Below are 15,087 nucleotides of genomic sequence, written 5' to 3' on the forward strand. Positions count from 1 at the left end.
AAGAAAAAAGGAAAAGAAATGTTGGCAAGGAAGTAGAGAGATTGGAACTCTCGCACATTGCTGGTGGGGATGTAAAATGATGCCACTCTAGAAAATAGTCTGGCAGTTTCTCAAAATGTCAAACATAAAACTATCATAGGACTAAGCGATTCAACTCCTACGCGTATACCCAAAGGAAGTGAAAACCAAGTATTCAAATAAATACTTGTACACAAATGCTCAAAGCAGCACTATCCACAATTGTCAAAAGATGGAGGGCTTCCCTGGTGGCGCAGTGGTTGGGAGTCCACCTGCCGATGCAGGGGACGCGGGTTCGTGACCGGGTCCGGGAGGATCCCACGTGCCGCGGAGCAGCTGGGCCCGAGAGCCATGGCCACTGAGCCTGAGCGTCCGGAGCCTGTGCTCCGCAACAGGAGGGGCCACAGCAGTGAGAGGCCCGCGTACCGCAAAAAAAAAAAAAAAAAAAAAATGGAAACAACCCGAAGGTCCATCATATGTGAATGGATAAACAAGATGTGGTATATCCATACAATGGAATCGATGTTATTCAGCTGCAAAAAGGAATCGAGTACTGATACATGCTACTATACACGCTATACGGGTGAACCTCAAAAACTTGATACTAAGTGGTAAAAGCCCAAAAGGTCACCTTGTATTTAGATGAAAAGTTCAGACTAGGTAAATTCAGAGACCAAAAGATTGGTGGTTTCTAGAGGATAGGGAAAAGGGGAAAATGAGAGTGACTGCTTGATGGGTGCAGAGTTTCCCTCTGGGGGGTGCACAAATGTTTTGGGACTAGATGGAGGTGATGATTGCATGACATTTTGAACGTACGAAATGCCACTGAATTGTATACTTCAAAATGGTTACTTTTATGGTACATGAAATTTAACTCAATATAAGTAAGATTACTCAGACCTCCACATAGAGAATGAAGTGGAGGGGGCAAGAATGGAGATGAGATAACGGTGGGGAAGCTGCTGCAGGGGTCCAGGTGAGAAAGGATAGCAATTTGGAGTAGGGTGCTGGAATGGTCTGGGGAACATCCACGTGGCGAGTCACAGGCAAATGGACAGGGGGTCAGGATTTCAGGAAGAGAGGGAACACCGAGGCTGGGGGAACAGACTTGGGAGGAGGGTGTGTCTACACCTTCTAGCTGAAGTCACAGCAAAGGATGAGCTCACTGGGGGAGGGGAGGCAGCAAGGAGGTCTGGGTGAGGTCTTGAGTAAATACTACAATTTTGAAATATTGGTCCAGACAGACAGAGGACCACCTAAGAGTAACCGGAGGGGAAAGCAAGGTTAAGGACGGTTTGTATTTGTGGGCTATGAGGCCACTGACTGGGGAAGGGGAACTGAGGATGTCCATGTTTGATGCAACTGGTTGAAGAGCATAAGGGTTGGCTCTGGTAAGGAGCAGGAACATTTCTTCCTCTGAGAACCAATAAAGAGAATGAGGTCTGAAAGCCATTTTGATGTAAAGATGTAAAAGTTGTAGGGTTTCTATTGAAAGCTGAGGGTAGAACATACGGCAGCTGCAGAGGGCTGTGGTGGGCCTGGACACAGGGCCGGAGACAGTGGAAACATTTCAGAGTGGGTTTTCAGGAGAGCACACTGCAGACTAAACTGGGACTGGATAAAGGATTGCCAAGGAGTCCTGAAAGTCAAGAACATACCTTTGTCCGGGAGCCAAGCTTCTGTTACGTAATTTATTTATTTATTTTTTCCAAAAGCACTAGGGCCAAAGGAAGAACTAAGGCAGTAATCCTGGTGGGTATAGTGTTACATAAAACACTTTAATCAAGCAGCACCCAGAAATAGAATGGGAAGAGTGTGAAAGAAATACAAGAAGTCTTATGAGAAAGATTTAAAAACCTTCCATATGTAAGCTCTTTCTTAAAGAAATGCTATTTAAAACCATATTGCATATTAGATAAGTAACTGTACATATAAATTAGCCAACAGGAATTATTTTTGCTTTTAGATATGTACTGATGTCAAAAATTATTATTATAATATATAGGTAGCCTTTTATAGGCCGATATATTGATGTTAAATGAAATAAGTCAGACAGAGAAAGACAGATGCAGCATGGTATCACTTACATGTGAAATAGTTTTTAAAAAGTCCAACTCATAGAAATAGAGAGTAGAAAAATGGTTGCCATGGGCTGGAGGTGGGTAAAATGATACAAACTTTCAGCTGTAAGGTGAATAATGTCTGACGATCTAATGGATAATATGGTGACTATACTTGACCACAACAACTGAAATTTACTAAGAGAGTAGAATTTAAATGTTCTCACCTTCACCCCCCACCTCCCCCAAAAGACAAATATGTGAGATGATGGATGTTAGCTAAGGGGAAATCCTTTCACAATGAATACATGTATCAAATCACCACTGTGTTCCCTTTGAATATCTTACAATTTTATATATCAATTATACCTCAGTGAAGCTGAAAAAAATAAAATAAAAACCACAAACACACACACACAAAGCATGAACAAAGACATACATTACATCAAGAAGTCAGGTGTTTGGCCAGTAGACCAGTTGGCTGGAACACAGCAGAGGTACACAAGGGGTAAGCAGGATAAAGTTCTGAACTTAAGCAGGATATAAACTGTGGAGCGTGCCACTAAGAGGATTAGGTAGAGAGGTAAGGCTGAAAGCTCTTATATGGTGTTGACTGATCAGAGCTAAATTATATGAAATGAGTTAGCACATGAGAACACCTTACCACAGTGCCTGTCACAAATGCTCCATGTGAGTCAGTCATCAGTAATTACTGGGTTGGAGTATGCAGGATGAACTTGACATCTCTAGCTATCTCACACCCAGCATACAGAACATTTCTTACTTCTTCTGAAACTGTTCCTGCTCTTAGTACAGAAAGTGATGCCACCATTGGTGTAATTGTCCAAATCAGGAACCCCTGTCTCATTACTCTCTATAACCAAGCAAGACCCCCTGCACATTTCTGCTTCCAAAACGTATATTCCACCACTTTGTTTTCCTCCATCTTTACTGCTATCATCCTACATTTCTCATCTACACTTCTGCAATGATTTCCTGTCCATATTTTCATTTTTGCTACCTACCCCACAATAATCTTCAACTCAAAACGGTCTTTCTTAAATATAGACTAGATAGCCTCACCCTCTCCTTAAAAGATCCTACTGGCTTCCCACTTATCTCACTATTTTTCTTCCATGGCCTGCAGGACCCTGTTTTCCTACTTCTTCATTCTCATCACATTCCACTTTCCCTTTGCTAGCCAATGCTCTAGATGCGATCCTCTTTCTTATCTTAAGCCCACTGCATGTTCTATTCCCTGAGCTGGAAATGTCAGCCTACCACTGTCCCCCTGCCCTGCTGTCTGGCTCTCTCCCATTCTTCAGTAGCAGCTTCAGCATCACTCTCTTAAAGGCTCTCCTTGAGCATCTAATGTAAAGCAGATTTTCTCCCTGCCCACACCCTCCCCCATGGATTACTTTGTCCACCATCCTCCCTTTGCCTTTACAGCAAATAGCCATATTTGAAATTATACTTATATTTTTGTATTTGCTTGTTTAATGCCAATATTGGATACTTTCAGGAGCAGGTATTAAAGTCAACTCAAATGGTCTTACACAAAGGATACAGAGGGAGGGTGGTATTCAGATTAGATCACATCTTCCCTTGTGCTGGAGGAATGCCTTGTGTTGGTTGCCTTAAGTCTAAGCTTATGACTAAATACGTAGGATGAGTTTATTATGATTGCAGTGGAATTAACAGGAAATCCAACGCTATGATTTAGGTCAGTTCTTGGAGTCACATTCACTGCTTCACAATGGAGGAAGAGAGGGATAAACACCGGAGCCAGCCCCACTGTCCACTGACATGTCCACATGCAGCGTGAGAAGGGATGGATGTTTAATTCCTTCCTGTATACTCGCTCCTAGGGCAGTGCCGGATGTGTGGTAGGAGCCCAGGGAACACTTGTTGAATGAATGAAAAATTGGAGAATAGAGTCTAGGAGCCAGTTTAGAGGTTACCGATTCAGTGCAGATATGTAGATAGCTTACAAATCAGTCACAGAAAAACGAAAGGGATGGATGAAGGTGAGTGATATTGTTTGCTCAAAGACTTTGGACTTGGAGATTGACCAGATGTGAAATGAGAGGGAGATGAGGAAGTCCAAGACAGTTCTGAGCTTGGGATCAGAGTCCCAGGCCCTCCTGCTTTCACTTCAATGCTCTACCTTCCCAAGAAGTACTGAAAAGGGGGCTGAAGACAGAACTTTAAGGCACACATTCTCAAAGGGGTAGATACTACCCACGAAGTGGTGAAAACTGATTCTCGGGGGAGGAAAAGAAATCAGGTATTACAATAGTTTGTAGCTCTCCAAAGCCAAGACAAATCTTACCCTCTAGTGTTTAATTTCTCTTGTTAGGGTGAATTTTAATTAAATCAAAATTTTCTTTTTAGGAGGGGGACAATAATGGATTCTTAAAAAGTTAAGAAACACTGAATTAATGGATGAAGAGGCTTAATGAGCAGTTTAGGACTGAAGAGGGAGGTTGGAGGAAAACCAGGAAAATCTCAGATGGCTTTATATCTACATATTTTGATATACACCCACCTTGGCTATTAAACAAAGCATATTATACAGTTATAAGTAACAGTCACAGAAATATGTCTTCCAACTTTTTTACTGAAAAATTCAAAAAAAATCTGAATATGGCATTGGATTTCAGCCAGGAAAATTACCACTCCTCTGTTCACAGAGGACACAGATGCCTCTAGGATGCTGTGTTTGATTATTCTAGCAGATATACATTCTAAAAAATGTAATCACTACAGCAGGCCATTGCCACAGAGAAATGAGCTTAAGTGACCTTCCAGGACTTCTTTCCACATACCAGTCACTCTAACAGGCAAAATAAGCCTGTCTGAGTAACCTGGACAAAGTCTTTCAAATAAAAATATTAATGAAGCTTAGTTGAACATTCAAATTCAATCAAGAAGTAGAGGAAGAAAAATTACCACATATTTTCCAAAATTTCTAAAATAAATGTATCCAAAAAGCAGATGAATGTCTGCCACAAGAACTAGTGTGAGTCTGAACCCTGTTTGGTTGGGGCCACAAATAGGAAATTTCCTTGTCTAGCTGTATAAAGTGACCTGGAACACCCTTAGCTCTTTGTACTTGTCTGCACTGATAAGCAAGGTTGGCTACAGGTGGTAAGAGGCCTTAGTGAGTGAAAGGGATTGATGGGATCCCCCTCCAGGATGTCAGAAGAGACTTGTTTAACAAGCAATGTAACAACACATAGAACGGGAGAAAATATTTGCAAACGAAGCGACCAACAAGGAATTGGTCTTCAAAACACACAAATGGCTCATGCAGCTCAATATCAAAAAAACAAAAAACCCAATCAAAAATGGGCAGAAGATCTAAATAGACATTTCTCCAAAGAAGACATACAGATAGGGACTTCCCTGGTGGTCCAGATTCCGTGCTTCCACTGCAGGGGGCACAGCTTTGATCCCTGGTTGGGGAACTAAGATCCTTCATGCCGCATGGAGTGGATAAAATAAATAAAAATCTTAAAAAAAAAAAAAAAAGACATACAGATGGCCAAGAGGCACATGAAAAGATGCTCAACATCACTAATTATTAGAGAAATACAAATCAAAACTACAATGAGGTATCACCTCACACTGGTCAGAATGGCCATCATCAAAAAATCTACAAACAATAAATGCTGGAGAGGGTGAGGAGAAAAGGGAACCCTCTTGCACTGTTGGTGGGAATGCAAATTGATACAGCCACTACAGAGAACAGTAAGCAGGTTCCTTAAAAAACTAAAAATAGAACTACCAAACCACCCAGCAATCCCTCTACTGGGCATATACCCAGAGAAAACCATAATTCAAAAAGAATCATGTATGGGCTTCCCTGGTGGCACGGTGGTTGGTGGTCTGCCTGCTGATGCACGGGGCGCGGGTTCGTGCCCCAGTCTGGCAGGGTCCCACATGCCGTGGAGTGGCTGGGCCCATGGGCCGTGGCTGCTGGGCCTGCGCGTCTGGAGCCTGTGCTCCGTGGCGGGGGAGGCTGCAGCAGGGAGAGGCCCGCGTACTGCAAAAAAAAAAAAAAAAAAAAGTCATATACCATAATGTTCATTGCAGTTCTATTTACAATAGCCAGGACCTGGAAGCAACCTAAGTGTCCATCGACAAATGGATAAAGAAGATGTGGTGCATATACACAATGGAATATTACTCAGCCATAAAAAGAAACAAAATTGAGTTATTTGTAGTGAGGTAGATGGACCTAGAGTCTGTCATACAGTGAAGTAAGTCAGAAAGAGAAAAACAAGTACCGTATGCTAACAAATATATATGGAATCTAAAAAAAAGGTTCTCATGAACCTAGGGGCAGGACAGGAATAAAGATGCAGACGTAGAGAACGGACTTGAGGACATGGGAGGGGGAAGGCTAAGCTGGGACGAAGTGAGAGAATGGCATGGACGTATATACACTACCAAATGTAAAATAGATAGCTAGTGGGAAGCAGCCGCACAGCACAGGGAGATCAGCTAGATGCTTTGTGACCACCTAGAGAGGTGGGATAGGGAGGGTGGGAGGGAGACGCAAGCTGTCTGATTCACTTTGTATAAAGCAGAAACTAACACACTATTGTAAAGCAATTCAGATGTTAAAAAAAAGATTAAAAAAATGCTAAAAATAAAGACACAATAGCTTTAATTTACCTAAAAACAACAACAACAACAAAAAACTACAATGAGGTATCATCTCACACTGGTCAGAATGACCATCATCAGAAAACCTATAATAAATGCTGGAGAGCGTGTGGAGAAAAGGGAATCCTCTTGCATTGCTAGTGGGAATGTAAATTGGTATAGTCACTATGGAGAACAGTATGGAGATCCCTTAAAAAACTAAAAGTAGAGCTACCATATGATCCAGCAATCCCACTCCTGGGCATATATCCAGAGAAAAACTTGGTTTGAAAGGATACATGCACCCCAATGTTCATTGCAGCACTATTTACAATAGCCAAGACATGGAAGCGACCTAAATGTCCATCGATGGAAGAATGAATAAAGAAGATGAGGTACATATACACAATGGAATATTACCCAGCCATAATAAACAAAGAACTAATGCTATTTGCAGCGGCAGGGATGGACCTAGAGATTGTCATACTGAGTGAAGTCAGACAGAGAAACACAAATATCATATCACTCATACGTGGAATCTAAAAAAAATGGTACAAATGAACCTATTTACAAAACAGAAAGAGTCACAGATGTAGAAAACAAACTTATGGCTACCAAGGGGGAAAGGAGGAGGAGGAGGGATAAATTGGGAGATTGGGATTGACATATACACACTACTATATGTAAAATAGATAACTAATAAACTACTGTATAGCACAGGGAACTCTACTCAATACTCTGTAATGACCTATATAGGAATAGAATCTAAAAAAGAGTGTACATATGTATATTATAACTGATTGACTGCTGTACAGCAGAAACTCACACAAAATTGTAAATCAACTATACAGCAATAAAAATTACTTAAACAAGCAATGTAATCTGCGAGGCAAAAGGAGCCAATATTGATTGCCATGATGAATAGTTTCCAAAACCATATTTTTCCTCTTAAATTACAACAAGAACACAAACAAGAAATGTTTAAACAACATTATATGCAGGGTTTCCCTGGTGGCGCAGTGTTTGGGAGTCTGCCTGCCGATGCAGGGGACACGGGTTCGTGCCCCGGTCCGGGAAGATCCCACATGCCGCGGAGCGGCTGGGCCCGTGAGCCATGGCTGCTGAGCCTGCGTGTCTGGAGCCTGTGCTCCGCAATGGGAGAGGCCACAACAGTGAGAGGCCCGCGTACCACAAAAAACAAACAAACAAACAAACACCATTATATGCAATGCTTGGGGAAGAAGACAAAAGGTAACTTAGCAGATCAAAACTTCAACCCACTGCACAAAGCTGTATGTCATATTCTCCAGGAACTGCCAAACTTGCTTATGTTCTTATTCACGTATAAGTATTTAATCACTTTCCCTGAAAGTTCAGGATGGGGAGAGATTCTTATCACAAAAGACACAAAATACATTTCTCTCATTGTCTTTGAGTAGGCTGTCTGTATTTTATTTTTTAAGCTCTAAGTTTTGTGATTCTTTTCTTGAAAACAACCAGGTTCCCCTCCATCAAGAGGCTAGTGTTATAACACAAAGGCTCTCAACTTGAGAAATGACCCCAGTGTTCCATGGAGAGGTTTAATATTCTGGGAAGACAGGAAAGTCATTCATTCCCTCCCGCAGTTAGAGAACAGCCATTTATTTATTATTAATGACACGAATTTAGATGCTCAGAAAGGGGGAGCTCTGATCTACACATTTTATTTGCTTTTAATTTCATCCCATTAGAGTCTTAAATTTCTTTGCATAGTCGAGATGGTCAGGAAGCCCCTGAAGTTGACTGTGGCACTGAAAGGAGGCCTACTTTCAGTTTGGCAACTGATCTGCTAGGTTACAAAATGAATGCAATTTGCCTTGAGGCACAAGAAGTGGTCCATTAACAAATCACTATAGCCACTAAGACTGTCCGTTCATACAGTTTATTTCACTAGACTGCAATTTTATACACAGTATGAAGAGGTTTCCTGATAGCACACATATAGTTTACTTTCTGTACTGCTGAAGAACCACTTTTATTTTTTTTTACATTATATCGTAATACCCTATCATTAAAACATTATTCAGTGAATTTTTTCCAACTACATATAAACGGAGATTTACCACACACACGGTGCAAGAATGTCTTTATAACATATTTGGATCACAAAATGTGAATCTAAAATACATCACCGTAATTAGAACACTACTTTAAAATTACAATGCCCCATGTTATATTAGCCAGATTTGATTACCCTCTGTATACATCACAAAGCAGTTTGGTGGGTATCTTCTTGGATGACTGGCAGCAGATTTTAACTATGATCTCAAAAGAAATCTTTAAGAATCAAAATTTTGAATTTGAAAAACTTCTTCCTTTATGTGTTCAATATTCTCAGAATCAAAATGGGACAATAAAAAATTTACAGTCTCTAAAACAAGGAGAATAAATCCAACCCTCCTTTAGCTGAAAGGCTGGGGGTGTAATATTAGGTTTCGTAGAAACCTAAGGAAAGCACTGTATGGGAAATGGAAATTAGTTAAAAAGAAACATAATATTTCTTTAAAAGCTTCCTGGATTCCTCTGCACCCCCCCCCCCCCCCGTCACCACTTCTGTCAAACACAGAAAAGAATACTGCATTGCAAATCAAGATCTATTTCCATGAAATGATGTTCTAAAGAAAATGTATGTAAACAAGTCAGAGAGAAAGATTTCTTCATTTCCCCATTTTTGTGGAGTGAGGCAGTGGGATGGTATCAGTTAAATAAGATCTAGAACTCCTTAATCAAAGAACCACTTCATTACACACAAAACAGCTAGGGGTAATTGGTGAAAATTTCTCATGTGTTTCCTTTTCTTTCCCCCAAAGTTTGAGAATGTTTGAAAGTTCAATAAATAGTAGAAAAATAATCCTTTGCTTAGAAATTTTGAGATGCATCATTTAGAGCTTAACATGAGTTCCATACAGCAACTGTGGTATCTAGGTACCGCTAAGAAACCAGGTGAAATCTTCAAAGCACACATTTCTCTCTGCATGTGCCACGTTCCCAGTCTCCGCTGGAGCATACTTTTCTCTCTTCCAGTTAAGGAGAGCCGAATGTTTCAGGCTCCTCGGAACATTCCCCTGGCTCAGCTTAACCAAGGCTCCCAATGTTTCATTTGTAGGTTCCACCTCTGTTTAGAGGTTTGCTTCTGTTCATTCCGTTGGTATTATGGCAGTTTCATTGATCAGACTTATTTCCCCTCCATTTCACAACCAGCCTCGCATCTTCACAAATGTGATTTTGTCGTTGTTTCTCTTGTTTTGAAATAGGTGAACAGGCAGGAAAACGAGTTAAACGACTCTGGACAAAGCACAGACACAAGTGGATTTGATGCTGGCTCTTTCTCCCTCCAGAACATTGCATATCTCCCAGATCTCATCTTCTGATGGAGGTGAGGAGGTTAGCATTCCGCGTCGACAGTGTGTACGGTCACGGCCGCCTGCAGGTGGTGGCTGTGATGCAGTGTGGGGTGGTGTAGGCGGTAGTGGTGGAACTTGTGACTTAGGAGGGCAGCAGTCTGAGGTGGGGTGTCCAACTCCAAGTCTTCATCGTGGTTTCCCACGTCCACTCCGGCCGACAAGGGGTCATTGGTGCACGGAGGGTTTTCGCTGTCTTCCTGTGGGCTCATGGTGCTGTAACCTAGAAGATGAACACAACAAACAGGTAGCTGAGAGCTTCCAGATGCAGGGAGGAGACGTCACTGCAGATTTCTGGGGCACTGGGAGGCGCTCCTACCTTTGTGTTACATAAGTGTCAATGTTTGCAGACTGTCAGCAGACCTCGAAGTGACTTATTTTTAAAGAGATCCTTTGTTAGCTCTTGCCTTAAAGCAATTACACAATAAATACATAATCATTTCAGACAATATGAACAAGAACCCTTTCCCCAAATGCCCAAACCAACAAAACCAAACCAAAAATCACCCCAATCCCTTCTGATCCATAGACCCCCACAACTGACATTTGGGGAAATATCCTCCTACACTTTTCCCTGAGATAAGATTAAGGTTATTTTTTATTTTTGAGGGAAAAAAACAAACAACTTCAAGACAAAGATCCTAACAGGACTCAGATCAGTTGGGGGCTGGTGGGGGAAGCTGAGCTTCAAAATGCCTGAATGTGAGGCCACAGTAAGAACAAAAACAGCTGCCACCATGGCAGCCCTGGTGTCACGTAATTCCTACACACCAACAAGGCACGTATTTTAATGTCCATTTTACAGGTGAGGGAAATGATGATCAGAGAGGTTAATGAACTTGCCTGAGTTCCAGTCCCTAACAAAACATGAACTCTGCATACATTCATAGCAACTAGCAAAAGAATCAGCTATTCTCTGTGTAAGCTGGTTCACTGTATTTAAAGATTAATTTCTTTTGGTATTCTAAGTAATACATGTTTCAAAAGAAAATGCCCTTGCTGATCAAAGGATTTCATTCCAAGAACCTTGGCATGTTTTTAAATATTGCAAAAAAAAATCCCCTTTAAGAATTTTGAGAAGTGACAGCTCATTAATATTTCCGCTGCATCTACAGTTAGCATCAATCAGCACTCAGCCGTGGGTAGCTCTAGTCACATCCGTGGCTGCAAAACTGACGTGCTTGCATACTAACCAAGCAGGAATAGTTTGTGGTTGAAAATGTTATGCTTCGTGCAAAAATGAGAAAGGCAATTCTCAGTCCTGAATGAAATGTTGTTCAAACAACATAATTCTTTCAGTCCCACTAAACAAATATTCATCAGGCACCTACTATGTATAAGACACTGTGTTGGGCACTGCAGGAGACGCAGAGACGAAAACCTGATCCCTGCACAAGGAGCTGATACGCTAGTGCTTGAGAAATAAAACAAGTACAAGCATAGCTCAGTTCAATTATTCATTTATTGAAGACCATCAGGAGGCTGAAAGGAGAGACTATGAAACACGAATAAGAGATGTCCCTTTTCCTTAAGGATTTCACCACTGAGTAAGAGACACATATTTACAAAATTAGGCTTATTCTAGTGCAGATAATGGTAAGTGCTATAATGGAGGTTTAATTGAAATCCAGCAGAGGGCTTAACTAATTCTGGCTGGAGGACAGGGAAAGCATCACAGGAGAACTCATACTTTAGTTGGGCCTAAATGGATGAGTAGGAGTTTGGTGAAGTGGCTAGGAGTAAATGAACAGACGACTATGGCCAAGAGGTGTAGAAACACAAGGCTATTCCTATACCACGTGGCTAGGATGAGTGCTAGCAGGTAGATGGAGGAGAGACTTTAACTTACAAGGTTTTGAGCAGACCAGAAAAATAGCACGATCATTTCTGTATTTTAAAAAGAGAGTTCTGGAGTCCCTCCCATCAGGAAACTTACACAAGCCTCTTAGATAGCCTCATCCACCAGAGGACAGACAGCAGAAGCAAGAAGAACTACAATCCTGCAGTCTGTGGAACAAAAACCACATTCACAGAAAGATAGACAAGATGAAAAGGCAGAGGGCTATGTTCCAGTTGAAGGAACAAGATAAAACCCCAGAGAAACAACTAAATGAAGTGGAGATAGGCAACCTTCCAGAAAAAGAATTCAGAATAATGATAGTGAAGATGATCCAGGACCTCAGAAAAAGAATGGAGGCAAAGATCAAGAAGATGCAAGAAATGTTTAACGAAGACCTAGAAGAATTAAGGAACAAACAAACAGAGATGAACAATACAATAACTGAAATGAAAAATACACTAGAAGGAATCAATAGCAGAATAACTGAGGAAGAAGAATGGATAAGTGACCTGGAAGACAGAATGGTAGAACTCACTGCTGTGGAACAGAATAAAGAAAAAAGAATGAAAAGAAATGAAGACAGCCTAAGAGATCTCTAGGACAACATTAAACGCAATAACATTCACATTATAGGGGTCCCAGAAGGAGAAGAGAGAGAGAAAGGACCAGAGGAAATATTTTAAGAGATTATAGTTGAAAACTTCCCTAACATGGGAAAGGAAATAGCCACCCAAATCCAGGAAACACAGCGAGTCCCATACAGGATAAACCCAAGGAGAAACACACCAAGACACATAGTAATCAAATTGGCAAAAATTAAAGACAAAGAAAAATTATTAAAAGCAGCAAGGGAAAAACGACAAATAACATACAAGGGAACTCCCATAAGGTTAACAGCTGATTTCTCAGCAGAAACTCTACAAGCCAGAATGGAGTGGCATGATATACTTAAAGTGATGAAAGGGAAGAACCTACAACCAAGATTACTCTACCCGGCCACGATCTCAGGATCTCATTCAGATTCGACAGAGAAATCAAAAGCTTTACAGACAAACGAAAGCTAAGAGAATTCAGCACCACCAAACTAGCTCTACAACAAATGCTAAAGGAACTTCTGTAAGTGGGAAACACAAGGGAAGAAAAGGACCTACAAAACAAACCCAAAACAATTAAGAAAATGGTCATAGGAACATACATATCGATAATTACCTTAAATGTAAATGGATTAAATGCTCCAACCAAAAGACACAGGCTTGCTGAATGGATACAAAAACAAGACCCACATATATGCTGTCTACAAGAGATCCACTTCAGACGTAGGGACACATACAGACTGAAAGGGAGGGGATGGAAAAAGATATTCCATGCAAATGGAAATCAAAAGAAAGTTGGAGTAGCAATACTCATATCAGATAAAACAAACTTTAAAATAAAGAATGTTACAAGAGACAAGGAAGGACACTACATAATGATCAAGGGATCAATCCAAGAAGAAGATATAACAATTATAAATATATATGCACCCAACATAGGAGCACCTAAATACATAAGGCAACTGCTAACAGCTATAAAAGAGGAAATCGACAGTAACACAATAATAGTGGGAGACTTTAATAACACCTCACTTACACCAATGGACAGATCATCCAAACTGAAAATAAATAAGGAAACAGAAGCTTTAAATGACACAATAGACCAGATAGATTTAACTGATATTTATAGGACATTCCATCCAAAAACAGCAGATTACACTTTCTTCTCAAGGCCGCACAGAACACTCTCCAGGATAGATCACATTGTGGGTCACAAATCAAGCCTCAGTAAATTTAAGGAAATTGAAATCATATCAAGCATCTTTTCTGACCACAATGCTATGAGATTAGAAATGAATTACAGGGAAAAAAATGTAAAAAACACAAACACATGAGGCTAAACAATACGTTACTAAATAACCAAGAGATCACTGAAGAAATCAAAGAGAAAATTAAAAAATACCTAGAGACAAATGACAATGAAAACACGACAATCCAAAACCTATGGGATGCAGCAAAAGCAGTTTTAAGAGGGAAGTTTATAGCTATACAAGCCTACCTCAAGAAACAAGAAAAATCTCATGTAAACAATCTAAACTTACACCTAAAAGAACTAGAGAAAGAAGAACAAACAAAACCCAAAGACAGCAGAAGGAAAGAAATCATAAAGATCAGAGCAGAAATAAATGAAATAGAAACAAAGAAAACAATAGCAAAGATCAATAAAATTAAGAGCTGGTTCTTTGAGAAGATAAACAAAATTGATAAACCATTAGCCAAACTCATCAAGAAAAAGAGGAAGAGGACTCAAACCAATAAAATTAGAAATGAAAAAGAAGTTACAACAGACACCGCAGAAATACAAAGCATCCTAAGAGACTACTACAAGCAACTCTATGCCCATAAAATGAACAACCTGGAAGAAATGGACAAATTCTTAGAAAGCTATAATCTTCCAAGACTGAACCAGGAAGAAATAGAAAATATGAACAGATCAATCACAAGTAATGAAATTGAAACTGTGATTAAAAATCTTCCAACAAACAGAAGACCAGATGGTTTCACAGGTGAATTCTACCAAACACTTAGAGAAGAGCTAACACCCATTCCTCTCAAACTCTTCCAAAAAATTGCAGAGGAAGGAACACTCCCAAACTCATTCTATGAGGCCACCATCACCCTGATACCAAAACCAGACAAAGATACTACAAAAAAGGAAAATTACAGACCAATATGACTGATGAATAGAGATGCAAAAATCATCAACAAAATACTAGCAAACAGAATCCAACAACACATTAAAAGGATCATACACCATGATCAAATGGGATTTATCCCAGGGATGCAAGGATTCTTCAGAACATGAAAATCAATCAATGTGATACACCATATTAACAAACTGAAGAATAAAACCCATATGGTCATCTCAATAGATGCAGGAAAAACTTTTGACAAAATTGAACACCAATTTATGATAAAAACTCTCCAGACAGTGGACATAGAGGGAACCTACCTCAACATAATAAAGGCCATATATGATAAAC

General features: G+C 40.3%; 1 protein-coding gene across 1 annotated transcript in view; it reads right to left on the reverse strand.

Annotated features, from left to right (window-relative positions):
- Window positions 1-8,195: 8,195 nt before the first annotated feature.
- Window positions 8,196-15,087, reverse strand: part of CACHD1 (cache domain containing 1) — a 214,865-nt gene continuing 207,973 nt past the window's right edge. The window contains exon 27 of the mRNA XM_059045484.2: window positions 8,196-10,394. Within this exon, the coding sequence (XP_058901467.1) occupies window positions 10,156-10,394 (239 nt within the window). The 3' untranslated portion in view covers window positions 8,196-10,155. The remainder of the gene's footprint in view (window positions 10,395-15,087) is intronic.

This window comes from Kogia breviceps, chromosome 1 (genome assembly GCF_026419965.1).
Source record: "Kogia breviceps isolate mKogBre1 chromosome 1, mKogBre1 haplotype 1, whole genome shotgun sequence".
NCBI classification, from domain to species: domain Eukaryota; kingdom Metazoa; phylum Chordata; class Mammalia; order Artiodactyla; family Physeteridae; genus Kogia; species Kogia breviceps.